Here is a 23711-nt window from a genome sequence, read left to right on the forward strand (position 1 = left end):
AAAGCGCATTATAAATAAAATGTATTATTATTATTATTATTATCAAGTTAAATGTACTGGAGCTATTATATATATATATATATATATATATATATATATATATATATATATATATATATATATATATATATATATATATATATATATATATATATATAATGCTATTTTTTATTTATTTATTTGTTCTTAGATTTTTAAAATCTAAATTATTATAAATAATTGCAATTAATTATTTTTAACCTATCATCACGAGTATCATAACACTCACCAAATGTGTTGAATGGAAGGTACTTCCAAATTTGTCGAATGTGACTTTAAGAAAATAAAGTTGATTAAAAAAATGACGAAAATGCCGCTTTCAATCTGAAGCAGGACAACAAAACATGCCAACATGGCGGCTTGCATGAGTGAAAACGGTGCAGATGGAAAACTGGAGTTGTATCCTTTCAATGCTGTTTCTGACTGTACAAATAAGCTATTTTTAACACATATGAGCTCTTCCTTTGTGTCGTAAATTATATTAAGAGTTTTGATCTCCTACCTGCTGTCTGCGCGCGGTGTTTAATTAGATTATTAGATTTGTCAAAATCCATCAAAATACTTTAACTCCCAATCTTCAGCTTCTTAAAAGTCCCGTTTCCGACTGAAAGAGAGGCAAATATCGCCCTGCAGTCTTTATCTCCAGATCCCGAACCCAGAAAAGGAGGAATCAGCAAAAGTCTGTGCGTTTCAGGACAAACGCTGTCTGTGTGAGTTTATACCGGGGGAAAAAGAGTGAAGATCAGAATAGTTGCCCTCATTTAGACTTCAATTTAGGTCGACACACTTACCCACACTGGACTAATTATTTTTAATTTAAAGCACCATCTCATTTACTCGTAATAGATGTATAATGTTGATTCATTAACGAGTGCTTTCGGTTTGAATTATTCAGTTCAAGTTCATTCATATTCTTTTCGGCCTAGTCTCTTTATTCATCAGGGGTCACCACAGCAGAATGAACCGCCAACTATTCCAGCATATATTTGCCAACGAATGCCCTTCCAGCTGCAACCCATCACTGGGAAACACCCATACACTGTCATTCATGCTCATACACTATGGACAATTTAGCTTTCCCAATTCACCTGTTAGTGCATGCAGGGTTCAATGCTAAGGATTTTTTTTCTACTGGTCTGATTAAGCCAGTGGTTCAGATTTTTACTTGCCCTGCCAAAAAAAAAAGAGAGAAGTTAATAGCTATTTTTTTCCACATATTTTAAATAATGTGCCAAAAGTAATGTCTGTGAATCTAGAATTTCAATATTTAAAAATTGTTAAAAAATGTATGATGAGCAAAATTCAAAGTGTAATGCAAACAAAAACAGCAGTAGGGCTGTGCAATTAATGGAAAATTCGATTTCGGCTTCTAATGATTATGAAAAAGCATTAATGGAGATAAACGATTATTGTATCATATACTGCCCCCTTTCCAGTTGTACACATTTGTTGCTCTGCAAAGCTCAGTTCCACGTGAACATTACTAAAAGCATGTGCTGTAATGTAACGTTTGCAGCACGGGACGCGCATCATTCATTGATGAACATTCGAAACATTCATGTTTAAACGCGTTTTTGATTGCAGTTCTAAATTATTTAACAAATGGTGGTTGACTTGTCAAACTGACGGCGAACTGTGCAAAACTTCACTTCATTTTTTTGTCGTGTTGTTCCCACGTAAATGTCTGCTTCCGAGACGTTAGAAACAGACGTTTTTTAGCCTTATAATTTCATGTGGCTGCCATGTTGCCAGTCTACGCTGTACTGGTTGTTACCAGGTTATGGAAAAAAATAGCATGAGACTTAATGAGAAAAAATGAAGACTTTTGTCATGGATTTTAAAGGGCACATAGTTCACCTCTTTTTTCTGATTTAATATTAATATTATGGTTCTTCTGCCAGTTTAGGTTCAGTTTAAAACACAATTCAGATTCTTTTATTATAATGTGTTAGAAAGTGTCATGTTGGGGGCGTGTCCACAGTTCGCTGATTTAGGGGTGTGTTGCTTCACATGTAAATTAGTTTCAGCTTCCCGCCCAACGTAACAAGGGGGCGGGGCCATGAGCTCACCCGCTCTGCGTTTGCAACAGAGTCTGACTGGAAGACTGCAGAGGTTCAGCATTCAGCTGTACATATACGACTCGGACACAGACCAAGCAGAGAGTACAAAATCATTTGTGTCTTTGACAGTTTTACAGCCAACTGTGTGCTAGTTTCAAGTGCCGAGCTTGTACACAGAGACTAATAACCACGCACACTGAATTAACTTTGACTGAGGCACCGGATGCGCCGCTCGAAGCCGCGACACGGCACACCAGACACTCTCTGTGGCGCGGCAGAAACATGAAATGTCCCAAATCGTCGCGCCACGCATTTTTGAATTCTAAACATAGGTTTCTGCAGCGGTCCGCGGCGCCCAGCCGTCGACTTGAGTGTACCCTGATAGAAACCGATGTTTAGAATTCTAAAATGCATGGCACAACGTCAGATACAGCAGCACCTAGTTAAGTTCACAGGGAGCTTCTGGGATCGCGAGAAATGCAAACGGCTGAAGTATAAGGTAGACTCAATGAGAAGTACACATGTTTGCAAACCTACCTAAAGATACAACCAATAATTCCGATTAGAGCGATAATGTGGAGATACAGTTAGCGTGTTCCTTTAGTGATATCGCTTCGACTCACGCTGAAAATGGCGGACGTGAATCAACAAACTGAGGATATGATGACGCGCCTGTCAATCAATATTGGTGGGCGGGGGGACCGCTCTCCTACGTCAGGTAGCGGTCGATTTGAAAACCGCTCTGATTGGTCCACCGTTTTTTATGTTGTTAAATTGAAAAAAAAAAGCACTGGGTGTGCTTATATCACCCCAATATGACGGTCTATACACCATACATGCACATATGGCTGTCCAAACAGATTGAAAAGTAGATTTTTTACCATAGGTGCCCTTTAAGTAATATTGAATTGAGTAATTAAATTAATTTTTGAGTAATTAAATAACTTTTCAGACATAACAATTAGAAAAAGTATTTTGAAACAGACCAACACTCCAATTTACACATTATAATAGGCTTTTCCAATAAAAGTGATCTGATGGTTACTGTAACACATGTTAGTATATTAAACAGAATGCAATAAAACCTCCATGTGATTTCTCCTCTTGTCATGTAGGAGCTGGGCTGCAGATGAAGCTCGTATTCTCCGGGTTTCTGTCAGTTCATTCTTGGACCATTTGTCTCTAGTGATGGAAACCATGGATGCTTTTGGACCGCCTGTTTCACAGTGAAGCTCAGAGAGACAAAACAGCAGAAATGTGGATGCAGATACTGTTTGCACTGAGAAACATCTGTTCAGTATGGACTCCGAAAGCATAATAAAGGTGCTTTGAGAAATGAGATACATTATAAAGTCCTATAGGATTATTCCATTTTTTTTATAAATAGGCTAATTTTACAGCTCTCCTCGAGTTAAACAGTTGAGTTTTACCATTTTTGAATACATTCTCAGTCTGGCGGGACCACTTTTAGCTTAGCTTAGCATAGATCATTGAATCAGATCAGACCATTAGCATCTTGCTCATAAGTAGTCTTAATTTTACAGCTCCCCTAGGGTTAAACAGTTGATTTTTATCTTTTTTAATTACATTCAGCTGATCTCTGGCAATTTTTTTAGCTTAGGTTAGCATAAATCATTGAATCAGATTAGACAATTAGCATCTCACTCCAAAATAGTCTAATTTTACAGTTCCCCTAGGATTAAACAGTTGATTTTTACCGTTTTTAAAACACATTTTAGTCAATCTTTGGGTCTGGCAGGAGCACTTTCAGCTTAGCTTAGCATAGATCATTGAATCGGATTAGACCATTAGCATCTTGTTCAAAAAATGGTCTAATTATACAGTTCCTGTAGGGTTTAACAGTTGAATTTTTAGCATTTTTTAATATGTTCAGTTGATCCTTTGGTCTGGTGGGAGCATTTTTAGCTTAGCATAGATCAGTGTTTCCCAACCCTGTTCCTGAAGGCACACCAACAGTACACATTTTCAACCTCTCTCTAATCAAACACACCTGAATCAACTTATCATAACATCAGAAGAGACTCCAACACCTGAAGTTAATGGGTCAGAAAAGGGAGACATCTAAAATATGTACTGTTGGTGTGCCTCCAGGAACAGGGTTGAGAAACACTGGCATAGATCATTGAATCGGATTACACCATTAGCATCTTGCTCAAAAGTAGTCTAATTTTAAAGCCCCTAGGGTTAAACAGTTGATTTTTACCATTTTTAAAACAAATTTTAGTCAATCCTTGGGTCTGGCAGGAGCACTTTCATCTTAGCTTAGCATAGATCATTGAATCGGATTAGACCATTAGCATCTTGTTCAAAAAATAGTCTAATTATACAGTTCCAGTAGGGTTTAACAGTTGAGTTTTCAGCATTTTTTTAATATGTTCAGATGATCCTTTGGTCTGGTGGGAGCACTTTTAGCTTAGCATAGATCATTGAATCGGATTAGACCATTAGCATCTCACTCAATAAAATATGTAATAAATAACTCATTCTGGCATAATAATCAAGGAACTTTGCTGCCATATCATGGCTGCAGCAGACGCAATAGTATTATGTGGTTATGTTTGACAATAGTTAGTCGATTTTCAGGAGCTGCGTAATATCACAATCCTTGATTATTACGCCAGGATGAGTATAGTTCCTGTATCACCCTTTAACAGCAACTTTTGATTTTCTGTCCGTTTTAGTTCACAATCTAACTACAGAAGAGTCTAGCTTTAAATAAAAAAAATTATCTAAATTCTTTAATCATTTTTGAGTAAACCGCTAATGGTCTAATCTGATTCAATGATTTATGCTAAGCTAAGATAAAAGTGTTCCCAGGGATTGGCTGAATGAATTTAAAAATGATTAATCTCAAGTATTTTACCCTAGTAGAACTGTAAGATTAGATTTTTGATCGAGATGCTAATGGTCTAATCCGATTCAATGATTTATGCTAAGCTATGTTAAAACTCCTCCAGCTAAAACTGAAGATAGTCTGAATTTGGTAAAAATCCACTTTTTAACCCTATAGAAACTGTATAATTAGACTTTTTTTGAGTGATATGCTAATGGTCTAATCCGATTCAATGATTTATGCTAAGCTAAGCTAAAACTGCTACAGCCAGATCCAAAGATCATCCGAACGTGTTAAAAATTGAAAAAAAAAAAAAAAAAAAAAAAAAAAATCAACTGTTTAACCCTAGGGGAACTGTAAGATTAGACTATTTTTGAGCGAGATGCTAATGGTCTAATCCGATTCAATGATTTATGCTAAGCTAAGCTAAAAGTGTTCCCGCCAGACCCATTGATCATCTTAATGTATTAAAAAAAGGTAAAACTTCTCGTTTAACTCTTGGTGAACTAAAATTAGACTATTTTTTCCAAGAATGTGGTGTTCCTTTAAGAAAACAGATCCAAAAGAAACAAGATCCACAGCGTTGTCATTTGAATAAAGATTTATTTATGAGCATTGTTGAAGAAACAATACAGAGAGATGATCGAACAGCGTTCTAGGAAAGGTCATTGTTTTATAAAAGAGGGACAGATGTGTTTATTGGTTTCTATTGGCAGACGTCACTACGATTCTCTGATCGAAATCATCTACAATACTGGAGGATGGAAATAAAGATGTTAAAAAGAAATCAAACGGTTGTCAGGACTCGCTCTCTGTTTGTTTTTCTCCTTCACATCCATAAACTGCATCATAATTTGGTTAGAAACATAAGCTGTGGAGATGGAAATTAATCAATGTTACATTCATACATTATAACCAGCGAGACGCTATCAAGAAAACCTGCTGCATGGTTAAAATGATTGCACTGGATATTTCATGCCCCCAAAAACCTTCATTTGACAGCGACGCGGCCCTCTGCACTGATGTCTGTGTGTGTGTGTGTGTGTGTGTGTGTGTGTGTGTGTGTTCGTTCTCAGGCACAATCGCTCACTTTTTCTTGCTGGAGTTTCTAAACTTCAATTATGCGTTAAATTTGGTAATGTAGACTGCTTGTACTGTGTGTGTGTGTGTGTGTAAAGTTTTATAGTTAAAGAATTGATTAAGGTTAACATGGAAGCCTGTTTCTGCTGTGAGATTCAATAAAAAAAAAGGTAATTGTGACTTTTTTAATATCACCATTCAGATTTTTGCTTGGTTTTTAAATAATATTTGAAGTTCTTTAATATTTAGATTATTTTTGTGACTTGATAATATTTTAAATACATTTTACTGCATCAGAAACAGTTTTTCCTTCATTTCTATTGCACGTTTGTCAGACATAAGGAAAAAATATGATGTAACTTGCATTTTTTTAATTATTATTTTTGTTGATATCTCACAATTCTGAGGTGTTTGCAGCACTATAAAACTTCAACTTTAGTGTAATTATGGAAGTTTATAGGCTGTTTTGCATTGTGACCTGCTTTATATTTTGCCATATTTGAGACTTGAAAGCTGCTGCTTTTCCCCTCACAAATGCAAATTTAATGTAATATTTAGAGCAATTCTAGGGTAAAAAAATGCAGGATCATAACTTGAAATGTGACTTCTTGGTTTTTAGATTATATTTGCAGTTCTTTAATATTTTGGCCATTTTTGTCACTTGAAAATATCATTTTAAAGTCATTTTTCTGCATCAGAAACAGTTTTTCTTTCACTTTTATTGCAAGTTTTGTGAGAAATTATGAGGGAAAAAATTTGATGTTACTTGCAATTTAACAAATTGCTTTGAAATGACTTATTTTTGTTGATATCTCACAATTCTGAGATTGTCTGCAGCGCTATAAAACTTGAACTTGAGTGTAATTTTGCTAATTTATAGGCTGTTGTGCATTGTGACCTGCTTTAAATCTTGCCATGTTTGAGACTTGAAAGCTGTTGCTTTTTCCCCTCACAAATGCAAGTTTAATGTAATATTTAGAGCAATTATAGGGTAAAAACTGCTGGATCATAACTTGAAATGTGACTTCAAATGCAGATTTTTGCTTGGTTTTTAGATTATATTTGCAGTTCTTTAATATTTTGGTTATTTGTGTGACTTGAAAATATTTTAAATACACTTTACTGCATCAGAAACAGTTTTTTCTTCATTTCTATTGTAAGTTTTGTGAGAAATTATGATGGAAAATTATGATGTAACTTGCAATTTCTATATTTTTTTAAATTATTATTATTTTTGTTGATATCTCACAATCGTGAGTTTGTCTGCAGCGCTATAAAATTCAACTTCAGTGTAATTTTGCTAATTTATAGGCTGTTTTGCATTGTGACCTGCTTTATATTTTGCAATGTTTACATTTTTATTCTGTGTTGGGAACTGCTGCTTTCCCCCCTCAAATGCAAGTTTAATTTAATATTTAGAGGAATTATAGGGAAAAACTGCAGGATCTCAACTTGAAATGTGACTTCAAATCCAGATTTTTGCTTGGTTTTTAGATTATATTTGCAGTTCTTTTATATTTTGGCCATTTTTTGTCACTTGAAAATATCATTTTAAAGTCCTTTTTCTGCATCAGAAAGTTTTGTGAGAAATTATGAGGGAAAAAATTTTATGTTCCTTGCAATTTAACAAACTACTTTGAAATTATTATTATTATTTTTGTTGATATCTCACAATTCTGAGGTGTCTGCAGCGCTATAAAATTCAACTTCAGTGTAACTTTGCATGTTTATAGGCTGTTTTGCATTGTGACCTGCTTTAAATCTTGCAATGTTTACATTTTTATTCTGTGTTGGGAACTGCTGCTTTTCCCCCCTCAAACGCAAGTTTAATTTAATATTTAAAGGAATTATAGGGAAAAACTGCAGGATCTCAACTTGAAATGTGACTTCAAATTCAGATTTTTGCTTGGTTTTTAGATTATATTTGCAGTTCTTTAATATTTTGGCCATTTTTGTCACTTGAAAATATCATTTTAAAGTCATTTTTCTGCATCAGAAACAGTTTTTCCTTCACTTTTATTGCAAGTTTTGTGAGAAATTATGAGGGAAAAAATTTGATGTTACTTGCAATTTAACAAATTGCTTTAAAATGACTTATTTTTGTTGATATCTCACAATTCTGAGGTGTTTGCAGCACTATAAAACTTCAACTTGAGTGTAATCTTGAAAGTTTATAGGCTGTTTTGCATTGTGACCTGCTTTATATTTTGCAATGTTTGAGACTTGAAAGCTGTTGCTTTTTCCCCTCACAAATGCAAGTTTAATGTAATATTTAGATGAATTATAGGGAAAAACTGCAGGATCTCAACTTGAAATGTGACTTCAAATCCAGATTTTTGCTTGGTTTTTAGATTATATTTGCAGTTCTTTAATATTTTGGTTATTTTTGTGACTTGAAAATATTTTAAATACACTTTACTGCATCAGAAACAGATTTTCCTTCATTTCTATTGCAAGTTTTGTGAGAAATTATGATGGAAAATTATGATGTAACTTGGAATTTATAAATGTATTTAATTATTATTATTATTTTTGTTGATATCTAACAATTCTGAGGTGTCTGCAGCGCTATAAAATTCAACTTCAGTGTAACTTTGCAAGTTTATAGGCTGTTGTGCATTGTGACCTGCTTTATATCTTGCAATGTTTACATTTTTATTCTGTGTTGGGAACTGCTGCTTTCCCCCCCTCAAACGCAAGTTTAATTTAATATTTAGATTTTTGCTTGGTTTTTAGATTATATTTGCAGTTCTTTTATATTTTGGCCATTTTTGTCACTTGAAAATATCATTTTAAAGTCATTTTTCTGCATCAGAAACAGATTTTCCTTCACTTTTATTGCAAGTTTTGTGAGAAATTATGAGGGAAAAATTTGTTACTTGCAATTTAACAAATTGCTTTGAAATTATTATTATTATTTTTGTTGATATCTCACAATTCTGAGATGTTTGCAGCGCTATAAAATATGAACTTCAGTGTAATTTTGCTAATTTATAGGCTGTTTTGCATTGTAACCTGCTTTATATCTTGCAATGTTTACATTTTTATTCTGTGTTGGGAACTGCTGCTATTTCCCCCTCAAACGCAAGTTTAATTTAATATTTAGAGGAATTATAGGGAAAAACTGCAGAATCTTAACACGAAATGTAACTTCAAATTCAGATTTTTCTTTAAATTCATGTCAGAATTCAGAGTTTGTCTGAAAAGTTACTTGAAATTTGCATTATTTTCCAGCTATTATATCAGTTTATTGGCTGTTTAGCACGTCAGAAAATCTGATAATTCCTACAGAACTTTTAATTTGAAATTTAACCCCAGAATTCTGAGATAAAAGTCAAGCAAGACAAAAAAAAAAAAAAGAAAAAGTCATACCTTTTTAAAGTCTCCCTGTTGAAACAAGCGTCCGCGGTTTAACATGTGAAGGGATTTGGCAAATAAAAGGAATTACAAGGAAGTGTGACTGCATTTACATCCTAAAAAATAAAAAAATGAGAAGTAAAAGGCACGGACAGACATAAGCAGGAGACACTATATAATGTGCATGAATGAAGCAAAAACATAATCACTTGTAAATAATAGAATAGCTATCTCTTTCTCGTAGAAATAATAAAGGTAGTTCTGTTAAAACTGATGCTGCGGCAGGGAGTTTCTTGCTAACAGTTCTTTACATACAAGTTTTGGAAAAGAGTGTTTTCTTCTGGATGCTGGATGTCTATGTGTGTGTGTGTATATGTGTGTGTGTGTGTGTGCGCGTGTGTGTCAGTGTCTCAGCAGCTGCAGCCGTCACCGGAGGACACGGGTCTGTCGTCTCGCAGTTTGATCTGGTCAGGGAAATCGTACGTCTCCACCTCAGACTCCTGCGTTAGCATCAGAGCAAACATTAGCATTTAAATTATTATAAACAGAAAGTCCTATTTGTTTTATTTCAGCTAGAATAAAAGCAGCTTATAATTGTTTTAAACTCATTTTAGGGTCAATATTATTAGCCCCCTTAAGCAATATTAGTTTTGATTGTCTCCAGAACAAACCACTGTTATACAATGACTTACCTAATTACCCTAACTTTACCTTAATTAACCTAGTTAAGCCTTTAAATGTGACTTTAAGCTGTATACTAGTATCTTGAATAATATCTAGTCTAATATTATTTACTGTCATCATGACAAAGAGAAAATAAATCAGTTATTAGAGATGAGTTATTAATACTATTATGATTAGAAATGTGTTGAACAAACGTTCTCTGTCTGTTCTAGCTGTTGCTCTGCGCTCACCTGTTTGAGGGCGTTGCGGGCGATGGTTTGGAAAGCTTGGTCCACATTGATGGCCTCCTTTGCGCTGGTCTCAAAGTACGGGATATTGCTTTTGCTCTGACACCACGCCTGGGCTCGTTTCGTCGTCACCTGCACAAACGGGATTTGCAGTAAACGGATACAGTGTGCGGCTCATGCTGTCAGACTTTAGAATCAATTTCATCAATTGGGTTAAAAGAAACTGGGTAAGGGCTGCACGGTGGCATAGTGGGTAGCACGTTCACCACACAGCAATAAGGTCGCTGGTTCGAGCCTCGACTGAGTCAGTTGGCATTTCTGTGTGGAGGTGCTCCGGTTTCCCCCACAAGTCCAAACACATGCGCTATGGTGAATTAGGTAAGCTACATTGGCCGTAGTGTATGAGTGTGTATGAGAGTGTATAGGTGTTTCCACTGCATCCGCCATGTAAAACATATGCTGGATACGTTGGCAGTTCATTCCTCTGTGGCGACCTTGGTGCTCCGGTTTCCCCCACAAGTCCAAACACATGCGCTATTGGTGAATTGGGTAAGCTACATTGGCCGTAGTGTATGAGTGTGTATGAGAGTGTATAGGTGTTTCCACTGCATCCGCCATGTAAAACATTTGCTGGATAAGTTGGCAGTTCATTCCTCTGTGGCGACCCCTGATTAATAAAGGGACTAAGCCGAAAAGAAAATTAATGAATGAAGATATATATATGTGTATATATATATATATATATATATGTGTATATATGTGTATATATATATATATATATTTATATATATATATAGCAACATTTCACATCTTCATTAAGGTTAAATCTAAGTAAATGTAGATTCCAAGTATTACCCTAACTTTTTTGTATTTCATTCATAATTTAAACTATTTATTTAATCAACACTACAATAAAATGATTTAAAAATGTGCACAAATTTGTTAACCTAGCCAATTTTGTTTTAATTATGGATTACTTTTTTTTGTAGATACACGTTTTATTTTTATTATATTTCAGCGAGCTGCCAGGGCAAGATTTCATTTACTTTATTTTTACTATATCTACTAATAAAATTATAACTAAGTTTATAATGAAAGGAACAAAACATAAATATTAATTGAAATCAAATACCCAAAACTTGATTCATTACAGTAATTACAACTAAAACAAATACAAAGTTGTGTGTGCACATTACCTGAAATAAATAAATCATTTGGGCCTAACCGTAGCTTAGGCCCAAATAGAAAAAAATAAAACTAATAAAATGTAAAACTGAATAGTTAATAAAATTAAATATTTAAAAATGATTATACTTCAGTATATTATTATACTTCATTAATATTATTTTAAATCAAACATAAACTACAATTCATTTTAAAACAATATATGAAATATAAATGATACAATGAAATGTTACAATTCATCTCAACACTAAAACAGATCAATAGAACATTTTTATGAAGATATTATTATTATTATTATTGATTCATTCATTTTCCTTCTGCTTAGTCTCTTATTTATCAGGTCACCACAGCGGAATGAACCACTAACTATTCTGGCACATGTTTTATGCAGCGGATGCCCTTTCAGCCGCAACCCAGTAGTGGGGAAACACCCATACACTCTCACATTCACATACACACTCATACACTACGGCCAATTTAATTTGTCCAATTCACCTATAGCGCATGTGTTTAGACTTGGAGCTATTATTATTATAATTTTATCCTCCTTACACTGGCTGCCTGTCAAGTTTCGTATTGAATTTAAAATATTGCTTCTTACATATAAAGCTTTAAATAATCTAGCTCCTGTTTATCTAACCAACCTTCTGCCTCACTACAATCCAACTCGCTCTTTAAGGTCTCAAAACTTAGGGCTTCTGGTAATACCTAGAATAGCAAAGTCGAGTAAAGGAGGTCGAGCCTTCTCATTTATAGCTCCTAAACTCTGGAATAGCCTTCCTGACAATGTCCGAGGCTCAGACACACTCTCCCAATTCAAAACTAGCTTACAGACCTATCTGTCAGTAAAGCATACACTTAGTGCACCACTTAGGGGGCTTCCACACAGGTTCTGCATCTAGTTTATATACACTGTCCCGGGAGAGAGCCCTGAGCTGATAAGGCCCTCGAGCCCTGGGCTTCCTCCTGTTTGCAAGGAGAGAGGGGAGTTTGAGCTGATGTAGATCTGGAGAACTCCCCTGCTGTAGTAGCTAATGAACAGATAGTGATTGCTCTTAAGAGATAACTACTTACTAGGAGCATGTCTATGGTGCTGATTTGGATTAGTCAATTAACTTAAGTTGCATGTTTTTGGATGGTGGGATGAAACCAGTGAACCCGGGGGAAACCCCCGTGAGCATGGGGAGAACGTGTAAACTCCGCACAGAAACGTCTGCTGGTTTGATAAGGACTAGAACCAGTGATGATCTTGCTGTGAGGCAATAGTGCTAACCACTGGGCCACTGTGTCACCTATCTAGGAAAGGAGAAGGAGTAGGGGTGGAAGGGGAGATTCTTCAAAACCAAGATGGCTGTGATATGGAACTGAGGGTATTTATAGTGGCTTAGGAATCGTCTGATTGGTGAATCCTAAATTGGATAATGCGGGACCAGACGCAGGCAATCATAAACATGTGATCCTCTCCAAATTAGTTTATACATAAACTTCACTCAAACATAAGCATCTATTCGTTCATTTCCTCCACATGAGCATTTAAAATAACTCTTAAACGAGCGTCTGGCTGAGATCCGTCAGACCTGTCTGTTCTCCAAGTCGATCTTGTTTCCGAGCACCACGAAAGGGAAGTTCTCCGGGTCTCGAGGACTGGCCTGAATTAGGAACTCGTCCCTCCAGCTGTCCAGAGTCTTGAAGGTGTTTGGCGCGGTCACGTCGTACACCAGAACACAGCAGTCAGCACCACGGTAAAACGCCACCCCCAGAGACTGGAAACGCTCCTGTCCTGCTGTATCCCAGATCTCAAACACACATCAGGATAGTGCACTTTACACAGACAGAATATTGTTATAAATCTTTAGTTGGTATGGTAACACAACCTCTATAGTAATATAAAAAATAAAGTACATACTACATTATTTTTCGATATTCCCTTTGAGAGACTGGGAACGCTATAGTATTTTTATTACATACATGTATATTTCATTCATAGTAACTGCTAAGTGTTTATAAGCCACTAGTAGAAATGATCAGATGTGCTCCAACATTAGGTGTTTCTCTAGTTGCTATGGTAACAACATCTACAGTAATATAAACAAATTACTGTACTAAATTTCCTTCAACTATTATACTAAATGCATAAGAGTTTACTGTAGTAAAAACTAAAGTATACTTCTGTATTTTTAAATTTTTTTTTTTTACAGTTTATCAATGTTATACAGGCGATCATTCTGTATCGTGTATAACATAAAATACAATATACTATAGTATGGTTCAAAATGACTGTAGTATTTCCTATAAATTTCTATAGTATTTTTATATGGATCAAACCACTAACATAGATAACTACTAAGATAGACAGACAGACAGATAAAATGACAGACAGATAGATAGATAGAATGATAGACAGACAGAACGATAGATAGATAGATAGATAGATAGATAGATAGATAGATAGATAGATAGATAGATAGATAGATAGATAGATAGATAGATAGATAGATAGATAGATAGATAGATAGATAGATAGATAGATAGATAGATAGATAGATAGATAGATAGATGGATAAAATGATAGACAGACAGACAGACAGATAGATGGATAAAATGATAGACAGACAGACAGACAGATAGACAGACAGACAGACAGAGAGAATGATAGATGGATAAAATGATAGACAGACAGACAGACAGACAGACAGACAGACAGACAGACAGACAGAATGATAGATGGATAAAATGATAGACAGACAGACAGACAGACAGACAGACAGACAGACAGACAGACAGACAGACAGACAGACACAGACAGACAGACAGAGAGAATGATAGATGGATAAAATGACAGACAGACAGACAGACAGACAGAGAGAATGATAGATGGATAAAATGATAGACAGACAGACAGACAGACAGACAGACAGAGAGAATGATAGATGGATAAAATGATAGACAGACAGACAGACAGATAGAATGATAGATGGATAAAATGATAGACAGACAGACAGACAGACAGACAGACAGACAGACAGACAGACAGAGAGAATGATAGATGGATAAAATGATAGACAGACAGACACAGACAGACAGACAGACAGACAGACAGACAGACAGAGAGAATGATAGATGGATAAAATGATAGACAGACAGACAGACACAGACAGACAGACAGACAGAGAGAATGATAGATGGATAAAATGACAGACAGACAGACAGACAGACAGAGAGAGAGAATGATAGATGGATAAAATGACAGACAGACAGACAGACAGATAGAATGATAGATGGATAAAATGATAGACAGACAGACAGACAGACAGACAGAAAGAATGATAGATGGATAAAATGACAGACAGACAGACAGAGAGAATGATAGATGGATAAAATGACAGACAGACAGACAGACAGATAGAATGATAGATGGATAAAATGATAGACAGACAGACAGACACAGACAGACAGACAGACAGACAGACAGACAGAGAGAATGATAGATGGATAAAATGACAGACAGACAGACAGACAGACAGAGAGAGAGAATGATAGATGGATAAAATGACAGACAGACAGACAGACAGACAGAGAGAGAGAATGATAGATGGATAAAATGACAGACAGACAGACAGATGGATAAAATGACAGACAGACAGACAGATAGAATGATAGATGGATAAAATGATAGACAGACAGACAGACAGAGAGAGAGAATGATAGATGGATAAAATGATAGACAGACAGACAGACAGACAGACAGAAAGAATGATAGATGGATAAAATGACAGACAGACAGACAGACAGAGAGAATGATAGATGGATAAAATGACAGACAGACAGACAGACAGACAGATAGAATGTTAGATGGATAAAATGACAGACAGACAGACAGACAGATAGAATGATAGATGGATAAAATGATAGACAGACAGACAGACAGACAGACAGACAGACAGACAGACAGAGAGAATGATAGATGGATAAAATGATAGACAGACAGACAGAGAGAGAGAGAGAATGATAGATGGATAAAATGACAGACAGACAGACAGACAGACAGACAGACAGACAGACAGACAGACAGACAGACAGATGGATAAAATGACAGACAGACAGATAGAATGATAGATGGATAAAATGATAGACAGACAGACAGACAGAGAGACTGATAGATGGATAAAATGATAGACAGACAGACAGACAGGTTTGTAATATGCTCATACCTGCATCGTCACCAGTCTGTCGTCCACCATCACCTCCTTGGTTAGAAAGTCTGCGCCGATGGTGGCTTTATACTGATTGCTGAACTTCTTGTTGACATACTGGTTCATCAGAGAGGTTTTCCCAACACTGCCCGACACAAACACAACAGCATTTATAGCATAAGCTCAACGTCTGTCAAGTATTATAATCTCAAAGTCTGTCTATCATTCTGGTATGGGAGCTGCTCTGTTGCTGAGCGTAAGGCACTGCAGCGGGTGGTGAAAACTGCCCAACGCATCACAGGGACTCAACTTCCAGCCATTGAGGACATCCAGAAGAAACCCTGTCTGTGCTGTATTCTTAAGGACTCCTCTCACCCTGCTCACAGAGTGTTTTTTATCCGGCCTTCCAGCAGACGGAGGAACAGCTTTTCCCACAGAAATGTCTCCCTTTTGAATTCTGCCCCCCACTGACTCTTTTGCCTCCTCATACACGGCTGTTGCTAGATCGGATATGGTTGCGGCCGGAAGTTTACGAGAATTATTTATATTATTTATTAAATTTCTCATATATTGTGTTTTATTAATGTCTACCCTCACCCCAACCCTAAACCCAACAGTCACAGCACTGTAAAAATAGTAGTTGTATTGAATATATTCAGAACTGTACTGAATATATTCATATATTGTAGATTTGCACTCACTACTTACTTCTATTTTTTTAAATATATTTATTATCTGTTTTTTGTCTCTGTAATGCTGTTGCACTGTAGAAGCTCTGTCACGAAAACAAATTCCTCATATGTGTGAACATTCCTGGCAATAAAGCTCTTTCTGATTCTGAATATTATTTGTTATAAATTAAATTACCCAATAAATGGTATTTTTCAACGCCTACCCCCTACCCCAACCCTTTACCCAACCGTCACAGTACTGTAAAAATCTGAGTTATTGTTATACAGTGTCATTAAAAAATGCTGCTATATTAATGTGCATATCGCACTTCCGGCCGGCCGCGTATCTGATCTAGACTTTACCTTGATACACCCCGACACTCTCCTTATTACTTACACTCCCCATAAACACTGCAATATTTAACCCTCCTGTCGTGTTCCCATCCCGCCTCCTACTTTAGTGTTCCCGGACGAAAAGAAAGAAAGAAAGAAAAGAAAGAAAGGGAAGTAGATTCCTTCTCTGTGCTCATTTCCAGAAAGAGAGAGAGAGAGAGAGAAATAAATAAAAATAAGAAAAGAAAAGAAAGAAAGAAAAGAAAGAAAGAAAGAAAAAAAGAAAGAGAGAAAGAAAGAAAAGAAAGAAAGAAAGAAAAAAAGAAAGAAAAGAAAGAAAGAAAGAAAAAAAGAAAGAGAGAAAGAAAGAAAAGAAAGAAAGAAAGAAAGAAAGAAAGAAAGAAAGAAAGAAAGAAAGAAAGAAAGAAAGAAAGAAAGAAAGAAAAGAAGGAAAGAAGAAAGAAAGAAAGAAAGAAAGAAAAGAAAGAAAGAAAAGAAAGAAAGGGAAGTAGATTCCTTCTCTGTGCTCATTTCCAGAAAGAGAGAGAGAGAGAGAGAGAAATAAATAAAAATAAGAAAAGACAGAAAGAAAGAAAGAAAGAAAGAAAGAAAGAAAGAAAAAAAGAAAGAGAGAAAGAAAGAAAGAAAAGAAAGAAAGGGAACAAGATTCCTTCTCTGTGCTCATTTCCAGAAAGAGAGAGAGAGAGAGAGAGAGAGAGAGAAATAAATAAATAAAAATAAGAAAAGAAAAGAAAAGAAAGAAAGGAAGGAAGAAGAGAAAGAAAGAAAAAAAGAAAGAGAGAAAGAAAGAAAGAAAGAAAAGAAAGAAAGAAAAGAAAGAAAGGGAAGTAGATTCCTTCTCTGTGCTCATTTCCAGAAAGAGAGAGAGAGAGAGAGAGAAATAAATAAAAATAAGAAAAGAAAAGAAAGAAAGAAAGAAAGAAAAGAAAGAAAGAAAAGAAAGAAAGAAAAGAAAGAAAGAAAGAAAGAAAGAAAAGAAAGAAAGAAAAGAAAGAAAGGGAAGTAGATTCCTTCTCTGTGCTCATTTCCAGAAAGAGAGAGAGAGAGAAATAAATAAAAATAAGAAAAGAAAAGAAAGAAAGAAAGAAAGAAAGAAAGAAAGAAAGAAAGAAAGAAAGAAAAGAAAGAAAGGGAACAAGATTCCTTCTCTGTGCTCATTTCCAGAAAGAGAGAGAGAAATAAATAAATAAAAATAAGAAAAGAAAAGAAAGGAAGGAAGGAAGAAGAGAAAGAAAGAAAAAAAGAAAGAGAGAAAGAAAGAAAGAAAGAAAAGAAAGAAAGAAAGAAAGAAAGAAAAGAAAGAAAGAAAGAAAGAAAAGAAAGAAAAGAAAGAAAAGAAAGAAAGGGAACAAGATTCCTTCTCTGTGCTCATTTCCAGAAAGAGAGAGAGAGAGAAATAAATAAATTTTAAAAAAAGAGAAAAGAAAGAAAGACACACATAGATGGATTCACAGAACTGACATCTAGTCTGTGTGAAGATATGATCCACTATTTTATCAGGAAGTTGATTCACTGTGGAGGATCCGACACTTTCATGGCAGTTCATAACTTATTGGTTTAGTGGCTAATCCATATGAATTTGTACCATCTCATTCATACAGTTTTGTACAATTTGCTTATCCCCAATGACGATTGGGTTTAGGGGTGGGGTTGGGTGCCACGCCTCCTTTTAAAAATCGTACAGTTTTGTACGACTGAACTCATATGAATTAGCCACTAAACTGGCAAAACGTAAAATAGTTAAGTTTCCTTGTGAGATCAGGCTGGAGGATCAGCACAGTAAAAGAGATGTGTACCTGCAAAAGACATTGTTCAGTCTGAAATGAGTGAGCGAGTGAGTGAGTGAGTGAGTGAGTGAGTGAGTGAGTGAGTGAGTGAGTGAGTGAGTGAGTGAGTGAGTGAGTGAGTGAGTGAGTGAGTTGGGGTGGTGTGTGTGTGGGGATGTTTTCAGTCTAATGAATGAATATAGCCTGGATACCCATTCATTTCCTATGGCGGTCACTTTTGACCGGGAACACCACTGGTGTAACAAGGCTGATTAAAAACACTCAAAATTCAATGAAAGAGATGATCATCACTTTTTTATGTTCAAATGGATAGCGTGGAGGATATCATAAGGCCTTGAGGCAGTCAGATGTAAAACACAATATTTATGAGTGATTTAAGTTTAAGTAAAAAAAAAGACAGGAAGGTGTCATATTTGCACGATTAAATTTGCACATATTCATTCCACTACATTGCACTAATTAATCTTGAATTGTACATACCCACTGTACATTATGTCCATGTCTATCTGCAGACCTCTGATTATTAATAGCATCCTGTACATATATTCATCTATTTTAAATCTGTTCATAGCTAACACAACCTGTATATAATGTTCACAGTACATCCATCTGTAAATATCACCATAGCTTTTGTATAGCTGCACTTTATAACGTATACCTGTATCCTGCACTTGCTGCTATTGCACTGCTGGTTAGACCTGAACTGCATTTCATTGCCTACTTGTACATGTGTGATGACAATAAAGTCGAATCAAATCTAATCTAATCTATTACAGGTTGAGAAGGCCATTACTTACCCAGAATCCCCCAGAATGATCACCTTCAGCAGCACCTTCTTACGAGAAGCCATCCTTAAGGACTGAACTGTGCCTAAAAAATACAATTATTATAGGTATAAGATTGTGTCACATGCCATCATTTAGTGTTTAAATATGCAACAACGGTGGCTCAGTGGTTAGCACTGTTGCCTCAATTCTGATCAATTACTTTGTTATCATTTTATTTATTGTACCAAAAATGTTATTCATTACAGTAATTACAACTAAAACTAAATAAAGATATGTATAAACATTAACTAAAATAAACTATAAAACTTGTAATTTTCCACTACTTCAAGTAGAAAAATCTATTGGATTAAAAAATAATAATAATAACGTGTTTAACTGAATAGTTAATAAAATAAACACAAATTTGTAGCTTTAATAGATTAGATTACAGTAGTCATTACATTTGAAGTGGATTAAAAACATTTGCATTTAAATGTAAAACTAAATAAATGTTACCTTAACCTCAATTCTGACCATTTATTTTATTTTAGCTAGCTGCCAGGGCAACATTTAACTTAATTTTACTTCATCTACTGAAAAAACTGAAACTATAATATAATGTAATTTTTTATTTATTGCCATGTCAGCAACCAAGGCTATTTTCACGGCAAGAACATATCAATAATAAATAAACAATTAAGAACAACAAACAAATGAATACAAAAGTTAAATAGGATTTTTAGTGTTAATGCATGATAAGAATTCTAAATTTTTTCCTGGTGTCACTTTGTTAAAAATGTCCTTAAGGGAGTTCATTTCATAAAAAAGTCTTCTGGAGTCATTAAAGGCAGGACAGTCCAGTAAAATGTGTTTTACTGTAAGGGGAACTACTGAAACTATAAGTAAATTAATACAAAATAAACAGAAATATTCATTTAAATACCAAAAAGGTATTCATTACAGTACAGTAACTGCAACTAAACATTAACTAAAACACATTATAAAAACTGTAATTTTTTAATACTTCAAGTCGAAAATGCAATTAAAAAATAAAATATGAAAAGCTAATAAAATGTATAACTGAATAGTTAATAGAATAAACACACATTTCTAGCCTTAACAAAGATTAACTGTCCTTTATTATTTAAACAATGAAGATTACCGTAGTCAATATTTGAAGTGGATCAAAATATATTTTTTCAAATTTGTCCCAAGAAAAAAAATGGATGTTGAATAGTTTTAGGATCATTTTGATGAAAGTTTTTGATCCACTTGAAAAGTTGACTACGGTAGGCTATAGAGTTTAATTTTACATTCGATTTTTGTACCGCAATACTGCTAGATTCTCCAGCGAAACAAAAAGGCACAGTTTATTTAATTTTCATATCTTTGTTCTATTGTTTTAAAGGGATAGTTCAGCCAATAATGAAAATATACTATTTACTCTCTCTCAAGAGGTTCCAAACCTTTATAAGTTCTTAATTCTGTTGAACACAAAAGAAGATAGTTAGAAGAAAGCTGGCAACCACTGACTTCCATAGTAGGGAAAAACAATTGTATGTCAATGGTTACAGATTTCCAACATTCTTCAAAACATCTTGTTATGTGTTCAATAGAAGAAAGAAAGTCATAAATGTTTGAAACAAGTAAAGGGTGAGTAAATAATGACATGAATTTTCATTTTTTGGGTGAACTACCACTTGAATTTATGCTTGTTTATTATATTTAATACAAATACACTCACTATTAGTGTAAAATTACGAATTCTACCCAAGTAGAGTTATATTTAACATCTTATGTATAATGCCATGTATATAAATGTCAGGTTTGTATCCATATAGTACAGCCCTACAAATGACACACAATAACTACAAATGACACACAATAACTGTGATTTCCAAACACAAACATAATGAAAAGGGAAGGTTGCACGATGTCAGACATGTGCCCGAGAAAATCTGCCATACTGTATGTAACACAAGGCATGTCATTGACGATAAACAGAAATATTCACATTTATTTGTCATTAAAATGTCAACACAAATGTCAATACTAGCTTTGAATCCACTCGAACCAGCTGCAAACGGCCTGTCAGATGTTAAAGCGCAAGTTTTGAAGATCACAGGTCGTTTTACATCAAGATTAACCCAATAAAATCAACATCTTATCTTTCAAAACAACCAGTTTAGCGTCTGTGTTTTTGTGCTAATGCTATGACGAGCTAAAACAAGCTAGCGCAAACATACCACCGATGTAACGCATTTACACACTTTATCAACACAACTCAATGTAGTAAGTTTGTAAAATGTGATTAAATCTTAAATTATGATATTTAAAAGCGCTCCACTGTGAAACTTTCGGTATTTTAATCATTTGACACTTCTGCTGTGTTAACGTACGCGGCTAGCATGCTAGCATGACGGAAACTCACTTTCTGAGGAGAAATCCCGGCTTCGGCTCAACAAATTCCTGGTGTCATAAAACAAATCTTCGGACACAAATCTTCAGACTCGCTTATCCTCGGCTCGTTTTTCGGGACTTGTTTTCGGATATTAGCCACGGACTGTTCTGCACATCCGTGTGTAATAATAATGAGCCGCAAACACTCCTCCCTTCACTCATGAATGTGTTCATAATCACCGAGGACAGAATGCGAACATGAATTATGTATTATGGCATATTGCTAACTTATATGTATTTCTGTAACTTGTCTAGCAATTTATAAGTTATTGAAACAAAAGTGTGCAATGAAATATTTCGTTTAGATCTATCTATCTATCTATCTATCTATCTATCTATCTATCTATCTATCTATCTATCTATCTATCTATCTATCTATCTATCTATCTATCTATCTATCTATCTATCTATCTATCTATCTATCTATCTATCTATCTATCTGATATCATCTTATCCTATCTAGTAAAAATGCAGTATCCATAAATTAAGTTGACTGAACATAAAACAATTAAGTCCCAAAGTTTTAGCTCATTTTGAGTAAGTAATGTGAAGTAGCAGCAAAAATATTTGTAATTATAAAATATTTTTTCTATCTATCTATCTATCTATCTATCTATCTATCTATCTATCTATCTATCTATCTATCTATCTATCTATCTATCTATCTATCCATCCATCTTATTCAAGTCCTTTTACACTTAAAAATACTTTATAATAAATGACTATATTTTAACACAAATTTAGGCTATATATTACCAATGCAACAAGATAATGTATTATATATAATGCATAATGTAATGTATTATAATATATATATATATATATATATATATATATATATATATATATATATATATATATATATATATATATATATATATATATATATATATATATATATATATATATATATATAGACATACATACATACCGGTCACTTTATTAGGTACACTACTAGTACCGGATTGGAGCCCCTTTTGCCTTCACAACTGCCTTAATCTTTAAAATACTTTATAATAAATTACTATATTTTAACACAAATTTAGGCTATATATTACCAATGCAACAAGATAATGTATTATATATAATGTATAATGTAATGTATTATAATATATATATATATATATATATATATATATATATATATATATATATATATATATATATATATATATATATATATATATATATATATATATAGACATATATATATATATATATATATATATATATAGACATATATATATATATATATATAGACATACATACATACCGGTCACTTTATTAGGTACACTACTAGTACCGGATTGGAGCCCCTTTTGCCTTCACAACTGCCTTAATCCTTTGTGGCATAGATTCAACAAGGTACTGGAAATATTCCTCAGACATTTTGCTCCATATTGACATGATAGCATCACGTAGTTGCTACAGATTTGTCGGCTGCACATCCATGATGGGAATGTCTTGTTCAAGAAACCAGTCTGAGATGATTCACGCTTTATGACATGGCGCGTTATCCTGCTGAAAGCAGCCATCAGAAGATGGGTACACTGTGGTCATAAAGGGATGGACACGGTCAGCAATAATACTCAGGTAGGCTGTGGCGTTGACACGATGCTCAATTGGTACTAATGGACCCAAAGTGTGCCAAGAAAATATCCCCAACACCTTGAGAACCGTTAATACAAGGCAGGATTGCTCCATGCTTCCCTTGTGTTGATGCCAAATTCTGACCCCGCCATCCGAATGTGGCTGCAGAAATCAAGACTCATCAAAACATATAACGTTATTGTCCAGTTTTGGTGAGCCTGTGTGAATTGTAGCCTCAGTTTCCTGTTCTTAGCTGACAGGAGCGGCACCCGGTGTGGTCTTCTGCTGCTGTAGCCCATCTGCCTCAAGGTTGGACGTGTTGTGTGTTCAGAGATGCTCTTCTGCAGACCTCGGTTGTAACGAGTGCTTATTTGAGTTACTGTTGCCTTTCTATCAGCTGGCC

At 34.7% G+C, this 23711-nt stretch overlaps 2 protein-coding genes across 2 annotated transcripts; one reads left to right on the forward strand and one right to left on the reverse strand.

The window, feature by feature from the left end:
• Nucleotides 1-367: 367 nt before the first annotated feature.
• Nucleotides 368-5745, forward strand: LOC130235820 (EKC/KEOPS complex subunit LAGE3). The gene is made up of 3 exons (XM_056466322.1): nt 368-438; nt 621-749; nt 3215-5745. The coding sequence occupies exons 1-3, from the start codon at nt 392-394 to the stop codon at nt 3327-3329; spliced, it is 291 nt and encodes a 96-aa protein (XP_056322297.1). The 5' UTR covers nt 368-391; the 3' UTR covers nt 3330-5745.
• On the reverse strand, nt 5537-21885 carry zgc:100918 (Ras-related protein rab7-like). The gene is made up of 6 exons (XM_056466321.1): nt 21690-21885; nt 19289-19361; nt 15698-15824; nt 13064-13282; nt 10305-10433; nt 5537-9890 (listed from the first exon to the last, which is right to left on the reverse strand). The coding sequence occupies exons 2-6, from the start codon at nt 19339-19341 to the stop codon at nt 9801-9803; spliced, it is 618 nt and encodes a 205-aa protein (XP_056322296.1). The 5' UTR covers nt 19342-19361; nt 21690-21885; the 3' UTR covers nt 5537-9800.
• Nucleotides 21886-23711: the final 1826 nt, after the last annotated feature.

This window comes from Danio aesculapii, chromosome 10, assembly GCF_903798145.1.
Source record: "Danio aesculapii chromosome 10, fDanAes4.1, whole genome shotgun sequence".
NCBI classification, from domain to species: domain Eukaryota; kingdom Metazoa; phylum Chordata; class Actinopteri; order Cypriniformes; family Danionidae; genus Danio; species Danio aesculapii.